At 42.9% G+C, this 15453-nt stretch overlaps 1 protein-coding gene across 6 annotated transcripts in view; it reads right to left on the reverse strand.

Moving 5' to 3' along the window:
• LOC136649575 (vesicle-associated membrane protein 4) overlaps positions 1–15453 on the reverse strand; it is a 44853-nt gene that overhangs the window by 11256 nt on the left and 18144 nt on the right. For 4 of the 6 annotated variants that reach the window (XM_066626319.1, XM_066626320.1, XM_066626318.1 and 1 more), the window contains exon 8: positions 414–869. The exons of 1 other annotated variant lie outside the window; for it this stretch is intronic. In XM_066626319.1, coding sequence (XP_066482416.1) covers positions 414–869 — 456 coding nt within the window. Of the gene's footprint in view, positions 1–413; positions 870–8055; positions 10592–15453 lie in introns of those variants that run through there. One more of the 6 variants, XM_066626323.1, reaches the window with a different exon arrangement.

Raw genomic sequence — 15453 nt, forward strand, 5'->3', positions numbered from 1 at the left:
ATTTAAAAAAAGAATTAGGCAAATTATTGCAGAAAGTATTGTTTCAGCAACTGTTTGGCATGATAGCCAAAACAGGGAGTAGGAAGGTGGTCTACTTCTGACTACTTTCAAGCTGATCTGTCTAGACCTGAGGGCAAAAATAGAGAATGCCGATACTGTCATTCTTTGACCCAATTGCATGCTTGCCTGGTACAGTCATAACATTGTGAATACACACAGCCTTGTCTGCTACAGTCTCCCCTTTGGCTCTTCTTCTCCCTCCAAATAGAGGACAGAACCATATCCTCTAGTCTAAGTGACACTGGATACACACTGTAAAATAACCTAATAAATGATCTACAGCTCAGGCAATCCCTGCCAGCAGATTTCTAAGAAAGGCATTTGCTAGCTGAATGAATGGCCTCCAGCATTACCTTCTTTAGAACCTTGGAAGGAGTCCACGTTGGGTGCTTCTCCAGCCTGAGGACACTGATTAGCTCTCAGCTGAGCTATGTCCTGGATGCTGGTCTCCAGCTGCCTTTCCAGCTTCTCCTTTTCTTCCTGCAACTGCTTCTTGTCCTCTTCTAAGAGAGACTTGTCTAGGAGAAGATTGCTGATGGTAGACTCCAGCCTGCTGACTTGGGCATCCCTCTGGGCTTGCTCCCTCTTCAAGCTCTCCACTTCTTTTTGAAGCAACCCCACCACGGAGAGAGAACCACCTCTTCCAGTTTGGCTCCCATGTAGCTGGTTCACCAGGTTCTCCAGGAGTCCAAGTCTCGCCTTGGCAGACTCCAGTTCCAGCTGCTGGGCACTGCTCTCCTGCCGGAGAGCCTGGATAGCTGTCATGGCTTCACCTGGGTCAGCACAGCTGGCTTCATTGGCACTGGGCACTGTGAAGGAATAGATGCATCTGCCAGCCTGGTCATTCATCTTGTGGAGATGGACAGTGCTTCCAAAGGCCCCCCACACCACCCAGACAGAGAGCAGGCAAGTCACCAGCACTTCCATTGCTGCACCACTGCCCCTTGAAAGCCACTGCTCTAGGAGCACAAGCAGCATTCACCAGCTCCTTGTGAAATTGAACTCCTGGAGTCCTCCTTTTTATACAGCTGGGAGGCAGGGAGGTGCAGGAGAGGGCTGCTTTGCAGCCAGCAGTAGCAGCAGCAGCAGCACAGAATAACAAGAACTTCCCTGAGCTTTTTGGATTCTCTTAAAGGGATAGATTTCATTTGCAAAGCTGGGCAGCTATATCCTAGTATCCATTCTTGGGGTCCTTATCCTGGACACACACACACAAACTATAAATACATAGAGCCCGATCTGCAGCTAATGCGTGTCTGCAAAGTGCATGGCTTGATGGCTGTGAGTGCCAGGCTCTTTGACACTGGACACTTGGGCTGGAAAGCTGAAGTTCCACTAGTTTCTCACTATCTTGGGTAGTACTACCATTGTTCCCAACCAGCTCTGCTCCACCATTTTCAGTTTGTATCACATGGTTTCTTCAGACCTGATTTTTCTTTTATTCCTTAAAGTGTCTGTCCAGTGCAGATTGCCAAAGCACCAAGGGGATTTTTCTGAACCACTTTTTTCATCAGTAGCTTCCCCCTCACCCCTTTCTCTTAAAGCACCTAATAAATTGTATCTGGCTCACCACTTTTCGTGGCTACAGCGTTCCAGAACAGACTACAAAAAGGAGTTTGGGGAGGAGGTTCATTATTATCTGACTTTATAAAAAAATAAAAATCTAATAATGAAAAATTGTCTGGGCTGCAGAGAAGAAACAAGGAATTAAATCCAAATAAGCCCCTTTCCTTTGAAGAGGAACTCATTAATTAAGGGCTTAACTCAGGAATACAGCTGCCTCTGCAAGGGACCAGGATGGTGCAGAAACCCTGTTCAGATCTCACACTCCCTCACAAGGGGAGAGGCTAAGAGTGCATCTGTAAGCCCCCCCACCACACAAACAGCATTTGTCTGCCCCAGCAAATCCTGCATCTGCAGAGACTTTTTCGATATAATCAAGAATAGTGGACAATCAGCATTCTTGTTTGTAGGAAGAAGCCCCTCTAGTAGAAGTACCCCCAGTGCTTGGAGTGGTGCTTTAAGATAACTTTGTTGTGGGGGCAGGGCTCACTGGTGCAGTTTCAGGGGGGCTCCAATAGCACAGATTAGTGTTTCTCAACCAGTTGTATGGGTATTACCAGTGGTACGTGAGGTGGTATCTGGTGGTACTCATGGGACCCCTGGCTACCTGCCATCCGGCAGGACCAGGAATGTGATACAACAAACAGCAGTAGGAGGCTCCAAAGCATGATTTTCCACTAAGTCCTCCCGCCTACCCCGAGCCTCTTACTGCTGTTGGTCACTTCACATCTGGCCTCCCAACCCAGACATACCTAGCAATGATATCATTGCCATTTACTTCCAGTGGTACTTCAAACAGGTGGACCATGCAAAGTGGAACAGCAGAAGACAAACATCGAGAAACACTGGCATAGACAGCATCCGTGCAAGGTCAATAGCCATGAGGCCAACTGAAGTTGTCACCTCAGGCAGCAATTGGTGGGGGGTGCCCACCTTCTTGACTCCACTGCTCCTCCCTCCCTTTCTCTGGATTGGAAATGAAAGGGGACAGAGAGGAAATGCAGAGAGGAGAGTACTGAGCGGTGACATTGGAGAACAGGGGTGGCATATCATTGGGTAAGGGAGGCAGCTTTGGGGATACTGCCTCAGGAGGTCTCTGGTTGGCCCTGTGTCCGTGTCATTAAGTTCAAAGAGGGCTTAAGTAGCTGCTTTAAAAGATAAGGGAGGGAAGGAAGAAGTTACTAATTAAAACATCTGCACGGAGTAGCACCATTACTGAAAAAGACTTACCTCTGAAAACACATATAAGTGGGATCTTACCCAGGAGGATGGGCATTGGTTTTTTTGTTTTTTTTGCAAGGGGAACAGCATATAGTGTGAGCATTATATTATGTTCCAGGCGGAATTGGTGTGTATTGCCTCTTTAAAAGGGTAGCCAAGAAGGCCTCAGGATGAGATGGCCATGTGAGAGAGCTGGAGAACTGCTTCAGTTCTGCAGATGTATGTGAAAGGTTGGGCATGTTGAACCTGAACAGTTCCAGTTCTAGATGGACTAGCAATTAGAAACTATTGCAGATATCATGTGTGTCATTGTCCTCACATCTGTGAGGAAACATCTGTCCTCACATCACAAAAGCACTGAGCTTTTCCAGTGATTTGTAAGAAGTCAAGAAATGAGTTATTAGCAGAGGGCTGGTGCATGCTGCTGGTTTTATATTTATCCAACTTTCTACAGTCATTTCCTGCGAATTGTGGTAAGCAAAGCTTTAGCAGCATTACTTGATCTGTCTATGTATGAAATTAACTAAGGTGGCACTAGTTGCACCTTAAGATGAACAAGAAAAGCACAAGAAAAGGCAACACATAATTGATACAAAAATTCAGAGTACATATGCTTAAAACCATCTATATCAGTGGTTCTCACGCATTTAGCATCAGGATCCACTTTTTAGAATGAGAATCTGTCAGGACCCACCAGAAGTGATGTCATGATCGGAAGTGACATCATCAAGCAGGAACAATTTTAACAATCCTAGGATGCAATCCTACCCACTCTTACCCAGGAGTAAATCTCATTTACTATCATTGCTAAAAGAATAAAAGTACAGGTCTGTAACATTTCCCCAAATGCAGCCACATACCATGGTAGCATCAAGTCTAATATGTTAAAAATAAAATATTGAAATGAATGGGAACCCACCAGAAATTGGCTTGTGACCCTACTAGTGATCCCAACCCGCAGTTGAGAAACACTGATCTATAGCTTATTTCTGTGTAACCATGCAAAGGATTGCTATGTCAACAACTAGTTCCATAGCAATAGTAATATTTTCAGCAATCAAAACACATAGAATGCAGTGTGGTTGTCCGCTAGCATTGCAAGTGTGTGGATACCAGGCTGCTGCTGAAAGTCTCCAGCTCAGGCTGCCATTGAAAGCAGCCAGCCCGGCGCGAATTCACCGCAGACACTCACCTATAAGTCGATCCCACAGATAAGTTGAGGGCAGGTTTTGAGTCAACCATCATGGAATTTTCTATGACCCTCGGATAAGTCAGGGGTTGAACTTAGGGGCGTGTCTGACTATAGTTTTGTCTGATTTTACCCGAGGCCAGATCCTGAATAATACGTAACCCACATTGTTACCTAAGAACTGTAGTCTCTAATTTATTAAAAACATAGTAAAAGATCCTAAGATACATTTTTATTCTTTTTAAATTCTGGTCTTCATCACCTTTTTGTAAGCACTATCAGAGTAAGTGCACTGTAAACAACATAAAACAGTGGTTCCCAACCTGGTATTCATGTACTCCCAGGGACACTCAACAGGACCTTTAGGGGTACTTGAAAAAGAATGGAATAATGGCAACAAAAGGCAGGTCGTGCTCCAGAATGCCTTGCAAGGCAGGAAGGGAGGTAGCTAGTTGGCTGTGAAAGCCCCACCAATAGCTAGTGTTTGGTCATCAATTCATGTATGAACCAGTGATTGAAAACCAGCACAGTAAAAAAGCTGAAACATAATATGGAAAGTGATCAAACAGCCAGAATTTCTCAGCACACTTCTGGTGCAAAACAGTGCATAGGCAGAGTCTTCTGTTCTTCAAAAGGATAAAAAGAGAAAACACTGTGATACATGAAGTCTGGACTTTCATATAGAGGAGATGAGGGCTTGTATTATTAATTACAAACATTTTGCTAATATGAAGGATACAATTTATGGAAATGGGCTGCCAAGGGATATGCAAGTGAAAAAGGTTGGGAACCACTGCAGGAGATCCATGAATCAAATCCACCTTTAAGGTGTCTGGTATGTTAAGCCAGAAGCTCTACATACAACATACAACCCATAACACATAACTGGGAGTGTGCAATTCAATTCACAGCAGAGAGATGCAGCTGCATATATTTGCAACCCTTTTTACTCAGAAGTAAACCCACTGCTTTCCATGGGTGTTGTTCTTAGGTAAGGGTGCATTGAACTGTAGCCTGCTTCAAATGGAAAGGAGGATTCCCATCCTGGTGTTTCAAAAAACAGAACTGCTTTGCAAGAATTTGCAAAAGGGAAAGAAGGAAGGAGAACAAAAGGTTAACAAATTGCTTCTAAGGAGCTGTGCCTGCCTGCTGCTTGAGAAAGAAACTTCAGAGTTGAAAGTCTCTACCCTCTGATTGACCCAGAGATCAGGCGAAGTGAGAATTGGAGCTTGATTACTTGGCAAAAATTTCACATACTATAGGCGAGTAACTACCGTAGGTATTGTGCTATTTCAGTTAAAAGGCTAGGAGAGTTCAGCTCAGCCATGCATTCACTAGGTAGCCTCGGGCAAATTGTCTGCAATATGCAGACTATAATACTGCCATGCAACTAATAGGAAATTGTCCATCTCTGGAAAAGCCTGGGCTCAATGCTTCGGGACTTTCCCACTGAGTGATATCCTCTACAGAATGGCAGCCATTCAGGAAAGTTAAATGCAAAGCCTAACTTACCTGCTTAAGCAACTTGGAGTGTCGGATAGTTCCTTGGAAATCACATCTCTCCTAAAACTGGACAGCAAGGGGAATGTTCATCTGTCACACTAGCCTAGAAAAATAGTCCTGCCCTGCTCTACAGGCTGCTGGGGGTAGTGGGGAAAAAATCCCTGCACTGGGCCCCCCTGGCATCTCCTATCACTCCCATAAGTACCAGGAGTTTGAGCTCTCAGGCAACACCCCATTTGGCCAATCCAAGTAGCACCCCTGATTCTTCTGGATGGTTTCCTAGCTGATTATTGTTCATTATGTATGTATGTATATAATTACATTCAGGGGAATAATAAAAGCTTCTTCAAATATGTTAGAAGCAGGAAAGCCGCCAGAGAAGCAGTTGGCCCTCTGGATGTTGAGGGAGGGAAAGGGGAAATAAAAGGAGACTTAGAGATGCCAGAGAAATTAAATGAGTCCTTTGCATCTGTCTTCACAGCAGAAGACCTCAGGCAGATACCGCTGCCCGAACGGCCCCTCCTGACCAAAGAATTATGTCAGATAGAGGTTAAGAGAAGATGTTTCAGACCTCATTGATAAATTAAAGATCAATAAGTCACCTGATGGCCCTGATGGCATCCACCCAAGAGTTATTAAGGTATTAAGAATGAAGTTGCTGATCTCTTGACTAAAATATGCAACTTGTCCCTCAAAACGACCACGGTGCCAGAGGATTGGAGGATAGCAACTATCACACCGACCTTTAAAAAGGGAAGGAGGGGGGACCCGGGAAACTTTAGGGAGGTCAGCCTAACATCTATACCGGGTAAGATGGTGGAATGCCTCATCAAAGATAGGATCTCAAAACACAGACGAACAGGCCTTGCTGAAGGAGAATCAGCATGGCTTCTGTAAGGGTAAGTCTTGCCTCACGAACCTTATAGAATTCTTTGAAAAGGTCAACAGGCATGTGGATGCAGGAGAACGTGTAGACATTATATATCTGGACTTTCAGAAGGCGTTTGACACAGTCCCTCACCAAAGGCTACTGAGAAAACTCCACAATCAGGGAATTAGAGGGCAGGTCCTCTCATGGATTGGGAACTGGTTGAAGACAATAGGACAATGCAGAAGAAGGAGGCAGCACTGAGCTTGAGGTAAGAGATGCGGATCATCTCACCTTCCTTGTCTCGGGTTCAGACCCTCTGGTAGGCAACACTGCAATAGAGGGACCAGTGGACTGCCTGGAAGGTAGCTTTATACAGGTGAAAAAGCAGCACGAAGAGGGTGTTCTTATGTTCTTACTACATAATACTCTGCATATGGAGTTGTGTATGACATACGGAATGGATGTTTTTAGAGGATTATCCACAAGCATTCCATGATCCTGCCTCATTTAAGCAAAGAATTGACTATATGTTAATTATTAAGTTACAGCCACCATTTACAGCCTCATTTACTTAAGTGGGATGAGTGAGGAAGGCTGCAATCCTAACCACATTTTCCTGAGAGTAAGGCCCATTGAACAAAATAGAACTTACTTCTGAACAGACCTGGTTAGGATTGTGCTTTAGTTATGCCTTATGCCTTAGTTATGCCACTGCTCAATGGAACTTACTTCTGAGTAGACACACATAGGATTTTGCTGCATATGAGACCTGAGATGCTTATAAAATTATGAATGGTGCAGAGACTAGACAGCTCACAGCTGTAGCCACTCTATGGCAGTTCTCCATTCAGTCTGATAGAATAGAGCAGTTCAGCTAAACTTCGTCAGATACCTTGCAAACACAAGAAAGGGAAAGGCAGGACTGCATATTAGCATGCCTGTTATCTGCCTTTCCCTGTCTTTTACACATAAGCATAAAGTTTGAAAAGGATGTCTGAGTACAGCTGCACACATGAAGGCTTTCCACCCTTGAGATGGGATGCACGTTCCAGCTTCTCCCACAACACATTTGGTAGACCTGTAGAGGGCATTACTTTGAACAGCACTTTTAACTCCAGAACAAGGTGCTAAAACCTAGAGATAAAAAAGCCCTAAGTAATGCAATTAAGTTTGTTCAGTTAATGGGCTAAGAGGCACTTTTCAGAAATAGTGGTTCTCTTATATTTAGCAGAGAGATCACCCTTGTTCCTATTCACCCCAGCACAGGATCTCTTCTGGTGGCTGTTTTCTTTTTAGATTATGAACCTTTTGGGGACAAGGACCACTTTAAAAAAAATTGTTACCTGAAATACTTTGTGAACTTTGATGTTAGAAAGCAATATAAATTAATAAGCAAATAAAAAAAATCAGCAGTTTCCTGGAATTCCTTCAGATGCTAAGCAAAATGTGGGGATAAGAGTCCCCACCCATCTCAACCTCTGGCAAGATTTGTGCAGGGAAAGTACAGGAAGTTATTTCTCTTACAAAAATCCACAAGCCAGCTCTTTGGGTTAGTATCTGATTTCTATACTTTTTCATAATTATGGCTTTTCTGCACTTAGAAAAACAGGCACTCTTCAAGTTTACAAACTGTTCTTTATTTCCTATGGATTAGCCATTATTTTGTTTAAAGAACATTCCAATCACATTTATTGCTTCCTGTTAAGAGAACAGCTAAGAGGCCCTAAGGAAATTATTAGCACTTGCTTTCCTTTCGAATTCACTCCAATGAAAAAAGCACTGAAGTGGCCTGAGATGCCCAGGCTACAACCCTCCTGAAACAAGAAATATTGACACAACATGGAATATTAGATGCCTACCAATGACGGCATGGATTTGGCTTCTTCAGTTAACTCACACTTACCTCTATCAAGAACTAAGAATTGCAGGGGGAGGTGGAAAAAAATGTAGGGTCTCCCCCTTGGTACCTGATCTGCTAGGGTTGTCAGGTGTGTTGGGAGGGGAACAAGATGGCTCTCTTTGTAGCAGCAACCCCCTTTTGGCAGTCTCTCCCCCAGAAGATGTTTAAGGACCCTTCCTACAGTTTAAGAACTTTGTTTTGTCAAACCTGACTGTTGCATATCTTAGTGGGCACTCTGATTTGTCTGTTTTTATCTTTTATTGACTGATTTTATGGGCTGCTATGCATTTTTAATTTATGAACTTGTTTTTATTGCATAGACCCTGGGGTGGTCTATTTTCTGGACCAGGAAGGCGGATTATAACATAAATCTGCTTTATGTGGTTAGTTTTGTGTGGCTGGCTGCCACAAGAAGAACCTGAATCCAATTCTGCTGTGCTCTGGCAATATGCATAAGAGGTTTACAAAGGCCCCACTAGGTGGGCAACGAGCAGCTAAAAGTAGACTGTGCAGAAGAGGGATTGCTGGTAGCAGGACAGGGCAACAGATGAGGCAAGCCAAAACATTCACTCAGATGTGTGAAGTGGAGAAATCTACCACTGAGTTAATGCTGCTTGACCTCCTCACTGCTGCCAGCCTAGCTGCTTGCAGAACAATGAAACAGTCCTGCCACTGCTGCAGCCGGAAGCTCTGTACAAGTCTGAAACTCACCTGATGACAGCAGCAGCCTTGCATTCAGGCCTCCTTGGCATTGTTCTTCCTTTCTCTCTCAATGGATGGCAGGCAGGCTATGGCCTCCACATATTCCCAGACTGGTTCTAGTCCCAACCTAAATAAGAAGTCATCCTCCTGCCACTAAGGTTACTTTGATTTTCCAAAGTGAGTAAGGAGGTGGATGGGAACATGGCTCTCCATCTCTTCTCCCCCCTTTTCCTATCTTCTCAGCCCTATTCCCTCTCAATGTTGCCTTCCAACTCCCTTCTCCCCACAGTTTGCTCCAGCAGTGCCCATTCTCTCCTTCAGCCCCCTGCTTTGCTCCAAGTTTGCCTTCTCCCCATTCCGAATTGCTCCAGTTTTTCTTCCCCACTCCCCATAATCTCTGCATTGGAAAGAACCCGTGGATTTCAAGACTGAACTGGATCCTAAACTGTCAGTACAATCCTGACAGTGGACAGTGCATGTCTACTCAGAAATAAGCCTCACTGAATTCAGTAGTACTTACTCCCAGGTAACAGGGTTGCAGCCAGAGTTAACTTGCAGGCCTTATATTTCCAGACTGGGCAGGAGGAGGGCTTAACCATTTCTGGCTTCTCTTCTTTATCTAAACCACACTGTGTACATACAGTATTAATGTCATCTCATATTTTTCAGGACTGATCCAAATGTGCTAGCGCTATAGTGAGATCAATCCACTAGCTATGCTATTTTTATTTTTTAAATAAACGAGGCCTTGAATATTCTTATATAGGTCCAAATATGGACATCCAGAACACCTTTTTATATAAATATAGAATAGTACATTGCTTGCTGTTATTTGACATTAGAAACCCTACCATTGTGGATGCAGAGGCCAAAAGTGCCATTTTTATTTCATCCAGAACTGGCAGTGGATTGTCTTTAACAAATGAGAGGTTTCCTTTGCTTCAATAATCTACAACCTGCTTACAGTCAAAAATAGGTTTTTACTGGAATGCTTTTAGGTCACATTCATAAGCAATAATATCAAGAACATGGAGCTTCTAGATACCTTATCAAGTACAGAAAATTTGCTTGCAAATCCCATGTTTTTAAACCATGAGAAAGTGACATCTTTGCAGTTATTCATTCAACCAGACAGGGTTTTAAAAAACACAAAAACAATGATATAGACTTTAAATGCTTCCTTCCCCACAACCCCACTCTTCCTCCATTGACCTCTGCCAGCAGTAATAAGAAATTGTTAAATTATAAATAACATCATTACCAGTAAGCAATAAATACAACCTTAAAAAAAAGAAATACTGACAAGCTTCTGGCTCCAAACTGGACTTCCTTCAGAGGAACAATGAGATTTGGATGCTAAATTGAGACTAGAGTTCTTGGCTGAAAAAGAATGGTTTGCCAGGTCTTCCAAATGCCTTTGTTAGAACTAGGCACTTGTCTCCAAGGAAAAAAACATTTCAAAGCTATGTACAGATTATGGTCCACTGAAATCACGCAGCTGCTTGCTTTGCCATCTCTCCAAAGTCATGCCCACCATGATCTCCATCAGCAAGTCAAGTGTGGTATTTGAGGATGATGGGAACTGCACAAGACAGAAAAAGAAGCATCTTTGAGGAATGTGCAAATGAGTCAGCCAGTCAATCAATTTCAGCCCTCTGTTAGCCTGCAATCCAACACTCACTTATTAGAAAGCAAATCCTACACTGAAGACTTCTGATTAAGCATGTTTAGGATTTCACTGCCTAAAGTCTTGCCTCCTTGAACATCTGAACATTCCCTCCAAGATCAATTTAGAGTACCCTTTAATGCATACCACATGTGTACCAAGATTAAGCAACAACAGCACATCATTAGTTGTGCTCCTCAGTTTTGCAACACCTATTCTCTTGTGGTGTGGCACAGTCAGCCATCCCGCAAAAGCTCCTCTAAATGGACATACATTTAGTAGCCAGGGATATATAAGGGTTTTGTGGGGAGCTTTATAGTTGTATTCTTTAAAGTTTACAGTAAGGTGGATCACACATTTGAAGACAATTAAACTGACCCTTTCAGCCAAAAATCAAGAGGATGGAAAGGGGAGTATTTCCTAGTCCAAATAGCTTTAGTGAACATTCTGTTTCCTCCACCTCTGTTCAGTTCTCAACTCAAAGCAGATGGGATTTTTCATGAACATCTCGCCAGTCAACCCCATTCCAAGAATAGTTAGCTTCTCTTCCAACTCATGCCTTAAACAGCATGTGAACAAGGTGGCAGTGCAGTATCATTGGTAAAAGCTATGCCTGTAACACACACTTCCGTAATGGATTTGGCTACTTTGATGCCATGACTGGGAAAGATCCCTCCCCACATATCACTGTGGCATGCCATTATTTCCAGTGCCACTTGGCTCAAAGTTATGAGCTTTTGCAGACATAGCTCTGTCCAGAAATATTCTGAAGACAGGTTGACTACTCCTGGAAGAAAATCCAGTGATCCCAATTGAGCCTATGGATTCATTCCTATCAGAAAACATACCTGGGGGGAAGGGCCAGACAGCAGCTGAGCAGGTGTGCCTTCTCAAGCTCTTGAAAGGCACTCTGTTTTTTCCCAAAAAACTGCGGATCCAAGGAGACCCAGGGATGTTTGCCAGGAGAGACAAATTCCTCCATGTGATGGCACAATTCCTGAGGAGATAAGCCCCGCCAGGGGGGCTTTCCCAGGAGATTTCGCCGTCTTGGCAGTACTGGTGAAGAATTTGTGTTGAATCAAGCTGAAGGCCCCAGCAGGGAAAGACTTTGAAAGACTTAAGTAAGTGTTAATCTGTTTGTGTATGCCTGGCATGGATTGAGTAACTGATTGCCTGATTTGGCTCTTTTTGCCGTGAGAAGAAGAGGAGGGAGGAGGTCCCCCCCTCAGCTGTTTATCGGTGTGAGGAGAAATCGTAGAAGAGATTTACCAAGCTTGTTATGGTTATCTGAAAATATAATTACAACTTTACAACTTTGAATTTCGGTGGATTACAAATTAACTGTCCTTGGATAAAGTTTGTGTATTGGAGTGTCTATTTCCTTGGTTTGATACTATTGTTTGGGATTGCCTGAAAACAGCTGGATGTTTTGAGATTCTTGCAGACCAAGGAATGTGGTTGCCAAGACTACAAGTATAAATAAGATAAGAGAACAGGAACAAAACAGTGCACCAGTGACATCTAGTGGATTTAAAAAGACATTGCAAGAACTGGATTTGTGTTTATAAGTGGAGCAAGGAAGATAATACACTGAAGACATCTAGTGGTCTTAAAGAGCAGTGCAGGCAAAAAATTTGAGTTCCACAGGAAGGAAGAACGAAGATGGCCAGTAAGAAAGTCCGAAGTTTGCCAGTGCTGGAGACGGGATTTGGAAAATTAATACAAAAGGAAGCAAAAGGGAAAGACTGGAAACAGACTACGCAAGACAACATGGAAAACAGTTGGTAATGGTACAGCAACAAATAAATCAATCTGCACAGACCCAAGACAGTGTGGATGCTTTAACTAAATGATTAGATGAACTCAGTGGACACTTGATAAATGTGAAAATTACATCCGAAGACAAACAAGAGATTGAGAGATTGGGAAAAAAGATAAGAAAAGACCAAGTTAAAATATCGAAGGTGGAAGAAAATCAGCACGACGCAGAGACAACGTTAATGGAAATCCAGATGGATAGTGCAGCTCAAGTGGTGAGGATACAAAATATACCAGAAGAGAAAGGAGAAGATATGTCGCAAAAGACTCTCAGATTAATATCAGAATGGATGGACAGAATGATTTTATATGTTAGATATTGGAAGATTTTAAAATACCAATGAGATGAATTAATAGAGAAAATGAATGTGGTGGAAATGGAAAGGTTTTCAGAAAATTTGGATCAACAACGAAAACCAACACAAATTGAGTAATGGAAACCATTTTATGCTTGGTTGAAAATGAAGTTTTAGAAATATTTGATAGGGCATTTAGATGATTGTATTACATATATATTATATTTGATATGATATAATAGAAAAAGGAGGAATGAAAAATGATATTAAGAGGTAAATTTAGAAGAGGAAATTGATTAAGATATGTAATGATTTATTAGTTTTAGTGATATATGATAATGACATATGATTTCCTGCACCCTTTTTTGTGTGTGTAGTGAATGTTTTTTGTGTTATTTGTTATGTGTGTTTGTTTATATTTGTTTTTGGGGGGGAAAAAGAAAAAAAAGAAAACAGACCTAGGGCCAAAATCTAACCAATGTTCCAGTGCTGGTGCAGCCATGCCAACAGAGCCTGTGCTGCATCCTATAGTAGGGGGGTAGTTACGGAAGCCTCCTCCAGGTAAGGGAATGTGTATTCCCTTTCATCGGAGCTGCACTGTGGCGACACCAGCATTAGAAAGTTGAATAGGATTGGGCCCCTAGTCACTAATCCCAATCTCAAATTGATAAACATTCAATCTCAAATGGATAAATATTATATTATAGAAGGAAGGGAGAGCCAGGAGACTCACAGCCTAAGACAAATCTTAAACTCACTGGGCGCTGCCATATTGTCGTCGTTCCCCCATAGTATTCACTAATGTTCCTTTCACACACACACTTATCCTGACCTTCATTATCCATTCCTTTTTATTGGTTGCCATATAATGTCTTTTTAGATGTTAAACAGAGTGACATTTGATACAGAAAAGGAAAAGTCCCAGGTGAAGGCCTCAGAGAAATAACAGAGACCTATATTTCCAGAACTCTCTGTACTCCATATTAAAAAACACAAAATAGCAGTTCTGTGATTTCTACATGCAAGTTAAGCTTGAACCTTGAACACATTATGTAGAAAATCGCACTGAACTCAGTGCAACTTGCTGTACAAAAATGCGTAGAATTATACTGGAAATAGATATGCCTAATTTATTTGACTGTTGCTAACTGTAGGAACACAAGAGCTATGAAAGGCACTAAAATGCTACGAGAGCTATGAAAGGCATATTTAAGGTCGCTGAAGGTTGCTCTATAGCAGGGGTGCCCAAACCCCGGCCCTGGGGCCACATGTGGCCCTCGAGGCCTCTCAATGTGGCCCTCAGGGAGCCCCCAGTCTCCAATGAGCCTCTGGCCCTCCGGAGATTTGTTGGAACCTGCACTGGCCCAACGCAACTGCTCTCAGTGTGAGGGTGACTGTTTGACCTCTCGCGTGAGCTGTGGGATGAGGGCTTCCCCCACTGCTTGCTGTTTCATGTCTGTGATATAGTAGCGGCAGCAAAGGAAAGGCCAGCCTTGCTATGTGCAAGGCCTTTTATAGGCCTTGAGCTATTGCAAGACCTGCATCCATTCATGTAAGTTCATCTTTAATATATTCATTTATGTAAACTTATGTAAATTTATTTAAATTTGAAATGTAAATTAATTCTTTTTTCCTCAGCCCCTGACACAGTGTCAGAGAGATGATGTGGCCCTCCTGACAAGATCTTTGGACACCCCTGCTCTATAGTACGATATCCTACTCTCATGTTGGGCTCTGAGTGGTCTCTCAGCAAGATTAAGGGCATGCTCTTTATCAGTATAGTTCAGTATCTCGAGATGATGATCTCATTTTCCCATATCATACACTGGAAAATACTACTCTGCTTTCATACATTTCTTCACATACTGGCTGCATACTTGTTAAACCTACCTCTGCTACTACAAGAGCTAGAAATTTATTCTCTCTCACACACTCCTCAAGACGTCAAATTTTGAAACCAATACTGCATTCTGTGCTATAAATCCACATAGCCCCACCTATCTTGAGTCCTAATCCAAATTTTCACCCACCTTCCAAGCGTATGCACCATGCTTGAGATTATATCCAAGAACACCAAACTACCCATGCTTGCTTTTTATGCATTCTTTCCCAATCCTGTGCCAAGATGGGAAAGAATATCCTTCTGCTTTCATGACACCCTCCCACTATCCTACTTATCTCCCTTCCACCATCCATCCTATTTATCTCTATTGAAGTAGTAGCTGGTTCTCAATATTCATTATATGGGTACCATTTTAAACCGTTTTACAGTTGTGCAGTTGGTTGCTGTCCCTGCCTATCATGATGAAGGAACTGCAAACACACTCTGAGCTGTGAGAAGTTTGAGTTAAGCACATAAGAACATAACATAAGAACATAAGAACAGCCCCACTGGATCAGGCCATAGGCCCATCTAGTCCAGCTTCCTGTATCTCACAGCGGCCCACCAAATGCCCCAGGGAGCACACCAGATAACAAGAGACCTCATCCTGGTGCTCTCCCCTACATCTGGCATTCTGACTTAACCCATTCCTAAAATCAGGAGGTTGCGCATACACATCATGGCTTGTACCCCATAATGGAGTTTTCCTCCAGAAACTCGTCCAATCCCCTTTTAAAGGCGTCTAGGCTAGACGCCAGCACCACATCCTGTGGCAAGGAGTT

Source organism: Tiliqua scincoides, chromosome 4 (assembly GCF_035046505.1).
Source record: "Tiliqua scincoides isolate rTilSci1 chromosome 4, rTilSci1.hap2, whole genome shotgun sequence".
Lineage (NCBI taxonomy): Eukaryota > Metazoa > Chordata > Lepidosauria > Squamata > Scincidae > Tiliqua > Tiliqua scincoides.